The sequence below is a fragment of the Dermacentor variabilis genome, chromosome 4 (genome assembly GCF_050947875.1).
Source record: "Dermacentor variabilis isolate Ectoservices chromosome 4, ASM5094787v1, whole genome shotgun sequence".
Classification (NCBI taxonomy): Eukaryota; Metazoa; Arthropoda; class Arachnida; order Ixodida; family Ixodidae; genus Dermacentor; species Dermacentor variabilis.
Window position 1 is genome coordinate 62,128,466 of NC_134571.1, and position 16,012 is coordinate 62,144,477.

General features: G+C 46.5%; 1 protein-coding gene across 5 annotated transcripts in view; it reads right to left on the reverse strand.

Moving 5' to 3' along the window:
* Positions 1–1,509: 1,509 nt before the first annotated feature.
* LOC142579262 (uncharacterized) overlaps positions 1,510–16,012 on the reverse strand; it is a 73,342-nt gene continuing 58,839 nt past the window's right edge. For 4 of the 5 annotated variants that reach the window (XM_075689292.1, XM_075689293.1, XM_075689295.1 and 1 more), the window contains exons 5-8: positions 11,052–11,261; positions 8,683–8,826; positions 7,402–8,487; positions 1,510–5,207 (exon numbers count right to left, since the gene is read on the reverse strand). In XM_075689292.1, the coding sequence (XP_075545407.1) occupies positions 5,011–5,207; positions 7,402–8,487; positions 8,683–8,826; positions 11,052–11,261 (1,637 nt within the window). In that variant the 3' untranslated portion in view covers positions 1,510–5,010. The remainder of the gene's footprint in view (positions 5,208–7,401; positions 8,488–8,682; positions 8,827–11,051; positions 11,262–16,012) is intronic. The other variant, XM_075689296.1, reaches the window with a different exon arrangement.

The window sequence follows — 16,012 nt, forward strand, 5'->3', positions numbered from 1 at the left end:
CTGCAGCATTTGAGTCTCAGTGTAACATTTATTTTTGTCATGGCCCTTAATTGGAAGTCTAAAGAAGGAATTATGAAATATGTATTAGGGCTATTACATTTCAAACGCACAAATTGACGTCTCAATTATTTCTGATAATTTATACGGCATGCATGTGACGAATGACGTAACCTTTCGTCTTCAGCATTATAGCAGTCATGTACTGTTCATCAAATAAATAGATAAAGTGATAACTAATAAGTTATTCATTAATCGTTGTCTACACTGCGGAGGATAAATTTTTAAAGGTGTCCACGATCGATACTACCTTTAATGTTTGGTTAAGACTTAAGGCTCAAGCTAAGTTTATTAACGCTGCCTGGTTCTTCAGCGTCACAATAACGGGACATCATGTTACAATCTGTTGATGTACAGGAGAAGATGCCGAAGTCAGCGACCGTAACGGGCTCTTAATGCTTAAAACTTATGCAGAAATGAGCATTCAAATTTTAGGCACCTTTAATGGCATCAAAACTTCTTTTTTCGTGTAACAAAATTATCTGGGGTTACACGCACCTAACAAAACATCCACTTTTATTTCTTCTAAACGGTCGGAGATCAGTCGACAAAACGCCTAGTTCTCCTGAGGGAGGTATGTGCGTGTTTTCAGAGTCCATTGTGTACTCTCACTTTTTGAGGGGACTGTACGTGTCTCAGAGTGTCCTTTCGTTCCTTTACGACCCGTCGCGGTAGCTTAGCGGCTATGGGGTTGCGCCGCCTAACTCTTGGTCGGGGGTTCAAGCCCAGCCACATTCTGATGGGGGCAAAATGCAAAAACGCTTGTCTAGATAGATTTAGGCGCACGTCAATAAGAACTCCAGATAGTTAAAATTAATCGGCGTGCCTCGTAATCATGTCGCGGTTTTGGCGCGTAAAATCCAAGAATTTAAGTTATTTTTTAAAAAAATAGTTCTATTAGGTGATTTCGTTCACTCGTGTGTAGAATATTGAAAATGTTTGGAATATTTTACTGCCTTCTGTGCTTTCGTGCTTTTAGTTTTGCTTGCCCTGCGAAGAGGTGCAGCCGGCGCCAATAATGGCGCCAACTTCACCCTTAGTTTCACATCAATAAAAAGAAATTACCCAGAAACGCAATTGGGAAACGCATTCGCAACAAAACTAATCTTTCCCAAGCACCATCCGTCATCGTGTATAGCGGAGATGGTCGTCTCGTCATCACATAAGTCGCTATATCGAGACGGGCAGGCCTCAAGGGTCGGCAACTGAGGAAACACACTCCCGTAAGAGAAGCTTTGTGAATACGGGCCCCGATTCAGAATGCAGTATGATGGCATATTTGGCTGGTCGTTCCGGAGCGTCCTGGCAACTCCAGAAAAATTGTGAACGAGAGCTTTGAAGCATGTATTGCGAGAATAGGCAGATGTGTGGCACCATCAGATGCTGCCATGTATATATATATATATATATATATATATATATATATATATATATATATATATATATATGGCAGCTCGCCAGAACCGGACTGATGGCATCCAGCACTTGCAATGCACTTCGAGCTGTTGGTGTCTGTAGCTTGTCCAGAAGAACACGAATAGCACTCACCAGAGAGCTGATCATAACAACACTTTGTTGGTCTTGGTCCGCCAATTTATCAGGAACGGACGAAGTGTCCCCTGATGTAGAAGTATCATTACGCTCAGTAGGGGCGTGTTCTACGTCAATCGCTAGCACGTTCTTACGGGTGTTCACTCTGATGTCTTTGATTTCGTTTGGAACCAGCGCCTCTAGATGTGAAGACACGGCTTGCCTGTTGAGGCGTCTCAGGTTGTCAGTGGCGAGAACTGGCGAGAACAGGATGGTGAGCTCCTCGGTATCCCGCGAAGATCTCACGGTGGACGCACTCGAATTCGATGATGCGCTGAGAAATCTTCGCTTTGCTTTACGACTCCGCACCAGCTCGAAGGCGTCGTCACAAGAATCTTCACTGCTGACATAGTACTGCATGGTGTCGTCGCTGTCAGTGTCGCTCTCGGTGCCGTTGCGCTTCCTGGAGGCAGCCGCCGCGGGCACTGCCGAGTCCGGAGGACGCGCGTGAGGCTCCATCTCCATCGCAGTTAAGGAGGGAATAGCAGTTCACTGGCAAAGTCTAAGAAATTCACAAAATGAGTAGAGCTGGAAAAGCCGGCGTTTTGCCTGAAAGACACTTCGTCTTCTTCCCACAGTGATAAAAGTTTCGACGTCTTTGGGGCTTATCTCGTTTGAAGTTTGAAGTTTATTGAATACATGGTGCAGATACAAAAATATTGATATTTAGTACAGAAAAAGGTCCCATAGTGTAAACACTGTAGGGGGACCTTTTATAATGTTAAAAAAGCTAATACTACTTGGCAGCAAAAAGGCAGCGAGGAAAAAAAAAATACGAAAATGCAAATACAAATGCAAATACATAATGATGCAAAAGAATAATACAATGGAAAATATAAAACGGTAGGGATGAGGCTTAAGCAGAAGTAAGAAACGAGGCAAACAGTATTAGAAACGACAGAACTGAAGTTGTGTTTTAAAAGACATATTCAATAAACGGAGCTATAGGTTAAACATGAGATTGCGAAGCTGATGTTTGAATGATGATATAGAAAAGGCACATTTAATGTTAAAAGGCAATGAATTCCAAAGTTTGATTAAAACAAATGCTACTCTTTGTGAACCATAGTTAGTTCGTACCTTAGGGAGTATAAAATTGTTATTGGAGGAAAAGCGCGTAATATTTGAGTTAGTAAGGTGTCGGATAAGAACAAATTTGAGAAGGTTATGGTCTTTAACTGTTTGGTAAGCAAATGTGCAGACATTAAATTTGGTTAGATTGTCAATATTCAGTATGTGCAGTTCCCGGTACAGATCAGTGACATGTGAACGTCGGTTGCTCCAGGTGAGAATGCGAATGGCTTGATTCTGTACATGTTGGAGGGAAGAAAGGTGGCAATGATATGTTTGACCCCAGGAAGCAATACAATAATTTAGATGACTGTGAATGAATGCATAGTATAAGGTTACCAAAGTAGTCAAGTCAAAGTAACATCTAGCTTTTAGTAATACCCTAATACCATAGGAAGTTTTCCGCTGTAGCTCATTAATATGCAAATTAAATTTTAAGCGGGAATCAAGTTTGATACCAAGGAAGGAACATTGATCTGACAGGTGAATAGGATGTGTATTTATAAAGAGGGGCATAACTTGCGCGTTATTTATTGACCTGGAATAGAAAATTAAGAACTTACTTTTCGAGGGATTTATCAAAAGCTCATTTTTAGCACACCATGCGCTAACGTTAGTAAGTTCAGCGTTAAGGGTTGTTGAAATGTTGCTTAGAGAATTACTCGAGCATAAGACAGTCGTGTCGTCAGCATATAAGATGCATTCTGATAATGCGGTTAGGCACTGTGGAATGTCATTAATGTATAGTAAAAATAAAAGCGGGCCTAGAATTGAGCCTTGCGGAACGCCGATGTTAATAATTTTTTTTGTGGAATAAATGCCGGAGATGGATACTAATTGCTCACGATCAGATAAGTAACTACGGAAAAGATTGAGAGAGTTGCCAATAATGCCATAAGATGCAAGTTTAGAAAAAAGAATGTCATGATCTAGTGTATCAAAAGCTTTAGTAAAATCTAGAAAAACAGAACCAACGAAGTTACCATTGTCAATTTCTAGTTTACATTTTTCTGTGAAGTAAATGAGGGCTAGGTTAGTCGAATACCCTTGTCTAAACCCAAATTGTTTCGGATGAAGTAGATTAAATTTCGTCAGGTAGCTAGACAGGCGAACATGTATTATTTTTTCAATTACTTTGCTAAGAAAGGGGAGAACTGATATCGGTCTATAATTAGAAATTAAGCATCTGTCACCTTTTTTAAATACCGGGATTACCCTACTCATCTTTAACTCATGGGGAAATACGCCGGTTTCAAAAATTAGATTGATTATGTAGGTGAGCACATCCGCAATATGATCAACAATCATTTTCACGTGGTTAGCAGAAATATTATCGATACCTGCGCTAGAGGACTTTATACTAATAATTATTCTTCTTACCTCATCCGGGGTAACAGGAAAAAGAAAAAATGAGTGACCACAATGATCAAGTTCGTCATGCGTACTGGCTGGAACGGGTATGGGAGAGGAGTAGTAGTCACTAAATGCATTGGCGATATCTAGTGGGTTAGATATAACAGATCCTTCATGATTAATGTTGGCTATAGGCGGGTTAATCGTTTTATTGAGAAAGGAATTGATCAAGCGCCATTGTTTTTTAATATCTGAACCAGTACAATTAATTTCGTTTTGATAATAGCGCTTTTTGGCATTCTTCATTAGTGTGTTAAGTGTGTTGCAATATTGCTTGTAACGGTCAAGTAGATGCACATTAAATGGCTGTCTTTTTGTTTTTTTATATAGGTTATCTTTCTTACGCAGGCTATTAAGTACAATCCCGAACAATAACCGCCATATATCCAGGACACCAAGTTTCCTTTCCTTAAAGTTGCGTGTCCGGTACTTTCAGGTCGCAAACGACATATGCGTATTTACGTGACACAGCCTTCTTGACAGGAAAGCAGCGAGCGCAGAGTTTAAAGGAAGGAAAAGCAAGCAAGCAGGACAGATGGCTATTGTTGTTGGAGGGTAACATACGTACGAGCGAGAAGGTTAAATTTTTTTCGTAGAGCAGAGAATAGCATATCGCAGAACTAACAGCAATAATTCGGCTTTATTATTATCTCTCCCTCTCTCTCTGCCTTATGGCAGCAGTAACGCATATTTATTGCCTTGAACGACATATGTAGCGTTTACCAGTGCGCTCTAAGACAGCCACTCAAATGTGCCGTTAGGGCGCAACGTCGCAAAGACAATTAATTGGCGGACGCGAAGATATTTACGATGATGCACTCTTTTTCACCGGTGAAACGCGAGAGAAGAAATGAAGGTGGCTGGCGAATCACATTCGCCCTAACTCCAGCTCTTTTCCTCCGATGTGAATATCGCTGCCAGCTTTGGCCAAGTCCGCGATGAAGGTTCTCGCTTTCTATGTGATGCGCACCGTTCTTGCACGTAATAGCACAGCCACAGTAGGGACATGCCCAACGACACGCCGCCGATGAGGCCGAAAAGGCCTTCGTAGTCTCCGTGGGCGTCTCTGTATAAACCTGCGAGGACAAGATCAGCACTTGTAATCACACGCATAGTCGAGATCGCAAAAGTTTAAGGTCAAGAAAGAGAACGCCGAAGAAAACACATCTTCAAGGGCACACCGGCAAACTACGTGGACCGATCATCCTTGCAACCAATTCCAAGCCCTAGAACAAGCATTTTCGCTCATACATTTGCACGCAACGAGGACGCGGGAAATAATCGCAGCGGATTTTATCATAACCGCAAAAAGAATGCCCGTGTAAGTAACGGTAACCCGACTCCCGAAGAAATTGCATTCTTGGTTGGATGGCATGAATATGGTAAGATGAAAGCGGGTGTGGTAACGCTTTTTAAAAGCATCGCATTCTCTCGCTGCAAATCAATTGGGAAGTGGTGTACCGTGTTGTTCTGTTTCGCTTCTTTTCTCCCGTATTGTGTTATGCGCTAAAGTGTTCGTTATGGGTTTACCGTCAAACCTTCAACCACTTGGGCTTTTTTAGGGCCCCCGTATTGCAGTGACAAAAAAAAAATGGAACAGCCTTTTGTAACGATTCTTTCTCTTCGATCCTATCTTGTCACGATAACAATGCGGTGCGAGCGATGCAATGACGGCGAGCAAAAGGAATAGATAGCAAAAAGAATTGCGATAGGATGTGTGGGACGTGGAAGACTTGTTGCACGGCACTGTAGCGTTTCGCGAGGAGTGATTATGAACGAACAAATAGATTCTTGCTGCCTGCCTACCTTAATCTAGAAAGTGTCACCCGTATGCAGCCTGCGATGGCTTTGCCAGTGCTTCCAGGGACGTCTGTCAAGCGCGCTAGATTACAATAGCGCAAATTACTCCGTACATTTACGCATGCATACGGCCTGCAGTAGCACCATCGCCTATATCCTTCTGCGACGAGAGCTGAAAACAAGAATTTAACTTGTGTGAACGTCTTCTGTACACCGACCAGTTAAATGATCACGGCTGTCACAAAAGTCGCGGTATGCCAAAATTTCCCAGGAAAGTAGCTTATTTTTCCTGTTCTCTCTTTTTTTATCCACAAGTGTACGCAAATCTGCAAAAGTGTTCCCTTCTTTAAGAGCGCAAGCGCAAGTCTACGCCTGTTTGTGTTTGTATGAACGGCAGCGAAGGTGATCTAAACTGTGTGCGTCAGTGGCAGTTGCTTTGACCATGATTAAACTGCTTGCCAGTGAAGGTGATCGCCGGCAGAGTCTTGAACCACAGTAGCAACCCATTCGAATTATACGCGGAACTGTGTGCGCCCGTGACCGTTGTTTCGCGTGTGCTTGCATTGTTCTCGAATGTGGGCGACCGCCGATATAGGGAGTGAACTACGGTGCGCACGCGTACGCTTCGTGTATGCGCTGGATGCGGCTAGAGGTGAATATAGACACCTTGAGGAGCTTAGAAAACCGGGACAATCCGACACTTCAGCACTCTGCTCCGGGGACGGTGGAAAAACGCCAGCCGGCAAATTCACGAGAAAACAACGCCGCCAACATCCCGTCCCGATGCCGAACAACCTAGTCAGTGTGGACGGACTGTCGCCGCGCCCGGTTTATGTATGTCACTCGCTTTGGATTCAGTAGACTGCTTGCTCTAAATATTTTTTTCTCTTTTGCTGTTTAAAAATTTAGCTTGTGCTAAGATTTACCGTTCCTAGTCGACGTTACGATAGCATATATGAATTGTTCTACACGGTTCCACCTGTTCTTGACGATTTTCAGATGCATATTTTTAATCATTTTATAAATAAATAATGGTTATCATTTAAGATACATTTGTTTAAATTGTTTTTCCTCTGAACCAGGTCTTTGTCTTGTTCAAGACGGCATAGTGAAAGCCAGGCGCCCGACGTCAACTTAAGGAGAAGCTAACGCTTAGACCCCGAGTCATGATCGATGGCAGACTTCTGCTCACGCAACATCTTCTAGATTAGGCTATATGCCTCGGCGCTTTGAGTCGTGGCGTAACGCCGGAACGGGCGAGTATGCGTTTCATTAAGGGACGCTAAGCAACGCTTAGCGCGCCTAAACAAAATACATTTTTCAATGGTCTTTCTAGCTTCGAGCGTGGCGCCACGGCTCAAAGTTGGCCGTTGGCTCACGCTCGCTCTTGATGCTTTCATCTTGCGTATGTCCTCTGCGCATGGTTCAAGCTCCCCAAGCAGTGCAAGCGCAGAAGCTGATTACGCTCACCTATAAGCGATGGTCTCGCGAGGCCCAGGAGCCCTGCGAACGTTGTCGCGATGCCGAAGCAGACGCCCAGTTTGTCGATGCCCACTAATTCCATGAAGAACACCGCAATGAGTATTAGTGTCGAGCCGTTGCACCAACCGGACAGTACGGACAAGGCAACGTGACAGTAGTACTGGCTACATAACGGCATCACGTAGAGCGAGGCGCCCCACAGCACGAAGTGCGAGCCCATCATGGTGCTCTTGAGTAGGTACTTTCTGTCCGTAATCCAGCCGGAGCCAAGTCTGGCCAGCAGATCAGCTACGGCGTAGGCAAATATCAGGTACACGGCGTTCCACTTGGAAACGCCACGGTCCACAGCAAAGTCGACAATAACGGTCATGTATGTGCTCATATTGAACAGTATTATCGACAACGAAAATGAGATGAGATAGAACGCTGGAAACAGTAAAAACGATAGCAGCGTACTTCTCTTGCGACTTGGTGCGCCCTTCTTTATTTCGACTCCCGGCGTACGATTCTTAACAGCTTTTGGCTGGCTGGAACCTTGGGCAACCAGCACTCGCAATTTCGCGCTGTCGTCATCCTCCTCATCACTGTCCACTTCGTGTCCTTTCGTCCCTGAAGTCTTGATTTTGAAATGAACTCCGTTGGCTTCGCCAGCTCCGTCTGTTCCAGGCTCATCCATTGCATCAGAAAACTCAGTTTCGGTGGCCGCTGCAACGTTCCCGAGGAGGCTATTATCCTCGATTTCCTTGCGCCTTTTTATCATGGCGTCTTCTTCCTCTGGATATTGCACCGTATCGCCGGTGGGCGCGTCATCGCCCTTGAGTGGAGGTTCCGGTTGCTCTTTCGGCGTAGTGCGCTGCAGAAAAGCTCCTGCCACCGAGTTCAGCATGAGGGCGCCGACGAGTAGAAGAGCACCGCGAATGCCGTAATAGTCTGCGAGCGACTGTATGACGGGAGGAAATATGAGACCTCCGATTGTGAAGCCCGCGTTGCTGATTCCGGACGCCATGGCGCGGTACTTGTAGAAGTGCTGGTTGATCACGACGCTGAAGAGAGCCAGCAGGCCGATACACGTCCCTGCATTTGAATCAATGAGACGAACGAATCAGCAAGTTGACGTCACAGACTCCTTCGGTTCATTTCCTTTTATGCAGACGTTGTAGCTAAGCATTCAATGTTTCTGCATCGATCTTATATTGCCATTCAATTTCGTTCTTGTATTTGGGGACCGCAGATTCGACGGCCGACAAATAAAAAAAAAAAGGCGCTCACCGTGGGTGACGCCAAGGAAGATGTCCAGGAAGATCATCGACTGTGCGAAGACGCAAACGCACACGGCCAGCGAACCACCGAGGCATCCTATTACCGTCAGCTTCCAAATGGGGATGTACCTCGCGAGCACGCCAGCGATAGGACCTGCGACCACCAAATAGCGGAACAGCACACGGGAGCTGTGGTAACAGGCAGTTTCAAAAGACAATTGCGCCCCTCAGCAATGGCAACGTAGCTGAGTGGGCCATAGCTAGTGACTGTCGTAGCAATGGCGTACTATGTTACGATCGACACAAGGCGCATTAACGACCCTTATACAGGGTAGCCAATGGAAAGGATGCAGTCTTAACGAGACAACGAATTCATTCGTAAATAATCAAATTTCCATCATCAAGTTCTTATCTTGCAAGGCCTACTCAATCAGGGGTTTCAAGAAAAAGTGGTGGAGAGGCCGGAATACGTAATTATGATACTGCCATACGTACGAACTCTGGTCAACACGGCCTTGGCCAGTGTGGTAAGCCTGGCTGTCATCATTCTTTAAGCTACGCCGCATTCCTGCGGTCTACAAATGCCCGTTAAATGTACTCGAGACAAGGGTAGAAATATGGCTACAGCCGGCGCGACTCCCCCGAAACATGACGTCGCCAGATGTTTCCATAAGAACGACAGTGGCCCATTGTCCAGCGACACAGCACCGCTAGCACTATGCTCATCGACTTTCGCGTGACGATGACGACGGCTCATGTAGCATGTCTGAAACATAAGTACCTCTCGAATTACCTGTTTGCTCGTGCAACGTCTCTATTGACACGTGTATTTGTTCATCTTTCCCGGGTGACCGCTCTCCACCGTCTAACAAATGTTATCTTATCGGTGGTTCTATCTGCTGTCTGTTTTCACCGAAGCCTGCGTAATCTGATTGCATGTGCGACGCGAATTATGTAGAACTTTCTGGAAGACACGCGGGCACCAGCGATTGCTCTGCAAACTTCGATGCCTCATGTATAAAAGCAGGCGCGCTAGACGGCGGGCCAGATTTTGGCCGATCGCCGGCTGTGTTCGCCGCTCTCGTTGTTCTTTGAGCGCAGCAGGTTTTTGAAGGCACAGGTTCGCCTAATAAAACGCTAGCTTCGCCATTCGCAATTTCGCTACTGCGTTCTTGACCGACACTACCGCGTGACAATATATGGAAGGTGCGCGTCTTTGGCGAGTGAAGGAGGGGCCCCATTTGATACAGTCGTGCAATGCATCTCCCTAACGCATCATTCTTGCTTATGTGAATGAAAAACGCTAGAAATGCAACGCAATGCGCTACTGGGCTCTCGGCTATCGCTGAACACGAAATTCTGCAACGCAGGACAATCTCGGAGACCGCGACGGTACGATAACAACGTCGCACCAGACGCTGCGGCTATATGAGTGTCGTAAGTGCATCGTGATAGTATAAAGCTCGTAGGTGTCGGCGGTGAGCCGTTATATTTCAAATGAGTGTGCTGGCGGCACAATGCATCGGCTACGGAAATCGAGAACTGCCTCTCTATATTTTTTCTCTCTCTCACTCCTAGCAGGCGCTGCACGTTGAATGACAAAAAGAAATGGTTTCGATGCACATGTGTCTAGTGGGTATAGGTATTTTAACCGGCCCGTATGTTGCTACAGTTGTTGGGACCACAGCGCTTACGCGGACAAGGACGAACATGGGCGCCCGTCCGTCTTTGTCGTTCTTCCTTGTCCGCGTCGCCTGAGCGCTGTGGTCCCAGTGACTAATCAAACCCACTAGCTCAAAAGTCTGCACTCCTATATATGTTGCTACAGTTCGTGTTGCGCACACTGACACGAGCAGCTTAATATAAGGCAATACATATCACTAGCATTATTATTATCAATATACTTGTTGAGTTACTCAGCAGTCATGCCTTCGCGCCGTTTTAGAAAGTTAGAGCCCGAAGTACACATGGTTCGTCCTGAAGAACAACCGGACATCTATGGCCCATCTAAACACACTCGAGACCCCACTCTTCGCTCGTGACAGCACAGCTGACTTCGAGCCGTGAAGTAGCACCCATGAGGATATAGCACTGTAAACCTTATGAGGGTCAATACAAACGCACTGTTCTCCCTCCGTCGCTTTGGGGAATTGGGTGTACCATTCGAGGTCCGTTGCCCGAGTCTGGGCCACGTTTGCCAGAACAATGCGCCGCAATGTCTTGATGCCCCGCGACACAAGGTAACACCGCTGTCTATCCACAGGTGGTGCTTGGATGCGTCAATCTCGAATTGAGAGCACCTCCTTGCTTTATTTATTTCTACGGTTAGTTTCGCAGCTCGCACGATAAAGAATAGCGACGGTGGCAGTGGACGCGCACCTGTAAGGAAGTAGCAGACGACGGACAGGTTGACGGGCCAGGACGCCTGCTCCCTGGTCACCGGAAAAGTCCGCAGCAGCGCCACGTACACCACGGCGGCCGAGCGGACCAGGGCGAAAGTGAACACGTTTATCCAGCAGCACGCCGCGGCGACCGCCCAGCTCCGAGGCGAGTCCATCGTGCCTTCGCAGCTTCTCCTCGCTCCTTCGGCTGCAAGGTGCCCCCCTCGAAAGATGTTTATCACCCTCCAAGATACGAGGACCACTTATCGCGACTTTGTATCTGCCACAACGCCTCCGGTCTGTCAACCAGGAGTCACAGACGCAGGGTGCGGACTGTAGTACATTGCGAAAGACATACGATAGATGACTTTACGAATCGGATGCGAGAGAGAGAGAGAGAGACAGACAGACAGACGGACAGACAGACAGACAGGGTACATCGCAAGTGTCAGGTTTGCGCGTCCCTTCGCCTTTCCGTTGAATGTCCCCTCTCTCGAATCGAATCGCGCTTCACCGAGCAGGGCCTGGATTCAAAGCTTTCGTGCATCTGGACAGCTATCCGGCGCAGTGTTATCGGCCCGATCATTTTCGACACTCAGCGTGACGCAGTGTCGAATGCGACGCCTCACTACAGAACGACAAAAAACACTGCCCGCTGACTTATCGATTATGCAATAATGCGTGCTGCAACTGATATGCCCCAGAGTGATGGAGCAAGAATGCGCCTTCTCACTTCAAAGCGGCCCCGCGTGTAAGAAAACCTCTGCGAGCACTGGCTGTAAGCCACACAGAGAGACAGAAAGAAAGAAAGACATAAGGTCAAAAGAAAAGAAAACAGGCAGACAGCTTTTACTGCGACGACGGTTGATGTAGCTATATATACTGCGCTCCGGCTAAGAGGAGGTGCAAGACACATAACGCCATTGTGGTCCGTCAGGGAGGGCGGCTGTGAGGACGATTGATTGTTAGTATATTTATCTTCATACCAGTCGTCTAGTCTTGCCAAGTGGGGCCACACGCGCTAAAAATGCCTTTTCAGGTGCGACAGTGCAAAACCGCCATGTCCGGGACGGCCTCTCTTCAGAATAAAGCAAGAGTCGATTTTTGTTGTACCGTGTAAGGCCTACACCAATTCATTCTATTACAGCAAATCTGTTGGAGCGACTATATAAGCGCTGAAAAGCGCTATGTGCGTGCTCTCGCTGTGACGCGAAAAGACTAGATTATTCATTGGGTTTATATTTATTACAGAGGAAATAAGTGAGGTGCTAGGGGCGATGCGGAGGCAAATATCGAAGTGCGCAGATTAATTAGGGGCTAAATGAAAATTGATAATCTGTCGCTGTATACCTGTTTAGAGGCGTTTATCCATAACGCCTACATTTAATAAAACGCCTTTTCCTCCATGGGAGAATCGAAAGGGGCAGAAATTTTATATTTCGAGATATTGGGCACCATGTTATGGGTGAGACGTACCAAAATTTCAAGGTGTCTGCAGTGGAGTGATTATGTGATTTGAGAATTACTAGTGAATACTAGCTTTCTCCATATCTTCATGCGTTATGCATGGCACGCATTTGTTCTTTCCCGGTCTTGTCCGTCAACTAAATTAAGCATGTTGTTTATATTTCGTTGAAGTAGGAAGCACGGTGTGCGTGATGTACGAGAAAAAAAATTTAATCTGTGCAGTGTATAATTAAAGCTATTGCAGAAAATTACTTAAACGAGCATTCCGGAGCATCAAACGCTTATTTTTCTTTTCCGCTGCATCTCGGTGGCTGCGGCGTTTTGTAGATTTAGGGGCCACTATCATCAAGGTCCTGAGACCAACCCCGTGAGAGCATCGGCGCTACCTTCACGCCACGCTGCGGGCGGATGCCAACGCTATGAGCAAGTTATCCTCCCGTTGCTCCCGCAGAAAAGCTACGCGAGTCTTCAGCTTACACAAGCACCAGACGAGGCGATCCGTAGAGTTCTGCACGTACGGGTCAACGAACAAGACAGCACCGACCCGCCACCGCAAAGAGAAAATATACGCAGCGTGTCGACTTCCATCGTGCCCGGAGTATCGGGTGCCGCGCGCTATATATATGACAACCGAGAGGACTGTCTGCCAGGTGCCGGCTACCGGCCGCTTGCTTTACCGCCGAGCCAAGCGCCGCGCGTTCGAGAACGTACGTACCGCTGCATGCACCCCCGGTATAGCGAATCCAGTGTGGGTCAAAAGCAGCCGGGAAAGGGGCCGGGGCTTCTACTGAGTCAGTCTCGAGAGGGAGACACTTGAACGCTCCGGCTGCCTTCTCTTACAAATTCCCCGACGGAATGGGCCCTGAAGTAGGCGCCGCGCGTTATAACCTTTTCGTTAAATATTGATCAACCAGTCCTCCTACCACACTGTAAATCCGGAAAGATCGACACAGTATATACCGCGCGCATGGTTCCGGGTCGTCACGGTACCCCGGCATACAACAGTGAACAGAAATTAACCACTAGGTTGTCAAAATTGATGCCCAGTATGTCGTATCTCTCTCTCTCTCTCTCTCTCGTTCTTTATTTTATATTTTGTTTCTAGACGTGTTGCAATTAATTTCTTAGTGCGCGTGAGAAACAGAAAACGCCGCTACTACTGTGACAAAGAACACAGCCGCTGGATATCCAGCGGCCGTGCAAAGACCCTGCAGAACTTACTTCACTTCAATAACTTAACAAGAAGCACGACAAGGCACACTAACGGCATTTGAACGGAGACGCAGCCTCTGCCTTAGCAAACACTTAAGGTCTTTTTTTCAGCACAAATGAGCAGTACATTCAGGAATGACCAGCTGACTCGTCAGTTGTTCCAAACCGCAGCTGTTACGAAGTGCTCAAGCATGACTGAAATGACTATGACTTCATCATGAAATTACCAAGCCAAATACGACGACCACTGAGTATAGTAAGAAAGTGTATACCGGCTTCATATAGTAAACATGTTTAGTCCAAACCATGCACTCCAGCACTTTGAAATAAACAAGTATACTTAAGGCGACAAGCAGTGAGAACAGTAAGACGTTAAAGAAAAAAAAAAGTTCTAGGTAAGAAAGATGAAGTGACAAAAGTAAAGTTAGAAAGTGAAGGGAGAGAAGAGCTAAATACAGCATCGGTGTTTGTGCCGCAGATATTCGCGGGTCTGGCCCAACAGCTCCAGAATGCTTGGCGAAGCTCACGACATCTCGCCTACGGCAAAGCAGGCGCATCAGCGAAAATAAAAAAGGAGAAACAAAATATAAAAATGTGCGCAATTTCCAAAGCGCGCTGAGTGCGTGACGGTACAGTACAGGACGGCGGCCTAGAGAAGTGCGCACACTGTGCAGTTGTCGGCTCCTGCAAACGTTACCGAAGGCTGTAAGACCGCACAACCTTCTGTGTGCATCTCTATCTCCAGGACCATGCTGCCGCTATGTTGCTGCTATGTTACTGCAGGACAAGACACACGCACATGCCTGTGGAACTGTGCACGTCTTAAAACACACACACACACACACACACACACACACACACACACACACACACACACACACACACACACACACACACACACACACACACACACACACACACACGCACACACACACACACGCACACACACACACACACACGCACACACACACACACACACACACACACACACACAAATGCGAATGTTGTTGCAAGCATCTTTAGTCAGCAGTAGTTATAATAGTAACGTTTACCTTATGTTCCTGCTGAAAAGGAAATGTAACCGGCTTCGCTTCAGTGTGCCAGCGTCGCTTTCGAATTCACGTCAACAAGGCAAATGCCAGTTATCCGCGACCATCTGCGCGCGCAGAAAGTCGTGCGACTGTTACGTTCGCGGGCCGCGCTTCGACCACGTTGCGTGGGGCGCGTGAGCTCGTGCCGCGCCATGCAGTAGGGCGAGCGAGCGGCGAAAGCGAAGCCCGCCCGGGACACAGCGGAAGCCAGAGGACGGGCGTTAGAGTTGAGCTCGTGCCAGGCCGGTGAGTTCAAGGGCGGACGCAACTGGAGCGAACTATAGCGGCCAAACAGCCAAGAACCTGCGGCGAAGGGCTATCGATTTAGCAACTCGAAAGTCGTTCTTAACGCCGTTCAAACTTCAATTTAATTCCTGTGTTTCACGTGCCAAAACCCCAATCTGAATATGAGTGACGCACGCCGTACTGGGAGACTTCGGATTAACCCCTTGACTGCCGTGACAGGTTCCGAAAAAAAAAAAAAGAAACTATAAGAAGTGCATAAAAATTGGCTGAAGTCATTGCTTGTTATTTTCTTGACAAAATTACAAGAAACTGAACACTTGCACATGTGCAAAAACTAGCGAAAAATTCACGACGAGTTAATTCCTCATCGACACCAGAAAACGCTCGTTGCGATGACGAGCGTCATCGGCAGATAAGGGGTTAATTGTTGACCATGTGGGGTTCTGTATACGCGCACCCAATGCGCGACACACGGGCCTTTTTTTTTTTTTTGCATTTTGCCACCATCGAAATGCACCCGCTGCGGTTGGGAAGCGGAACCGCGACCTCGTGCTTAGCAGCGCAATGCCATAGCCACTAAGCCACCACGGCGGGTAACACTGTTTAAGAGACGCACTAAAGGTGAATATTAAGTTGAACCATATTAGAAAAGTACATTTATGCAATAGCGATAATGGCACTACTATAGTGAGAGAAGAAAAAAAATATCCCCAGCCATTCCACTCTGTGACGGTGGATGACCAGTGAAGCTGTTTAGCACACGACACAGACGTGACACAGAATTACGAAGAAAGGTATTAACTCTTTTACCGTGATTTATATATATAAATACATAAATAAATATATATATATATATATATATATATATATATATATATATATATATATATATATATATATATGTTTGTAATATTCAAGGGAAAGGGTGGTAAACGGGGGCGGT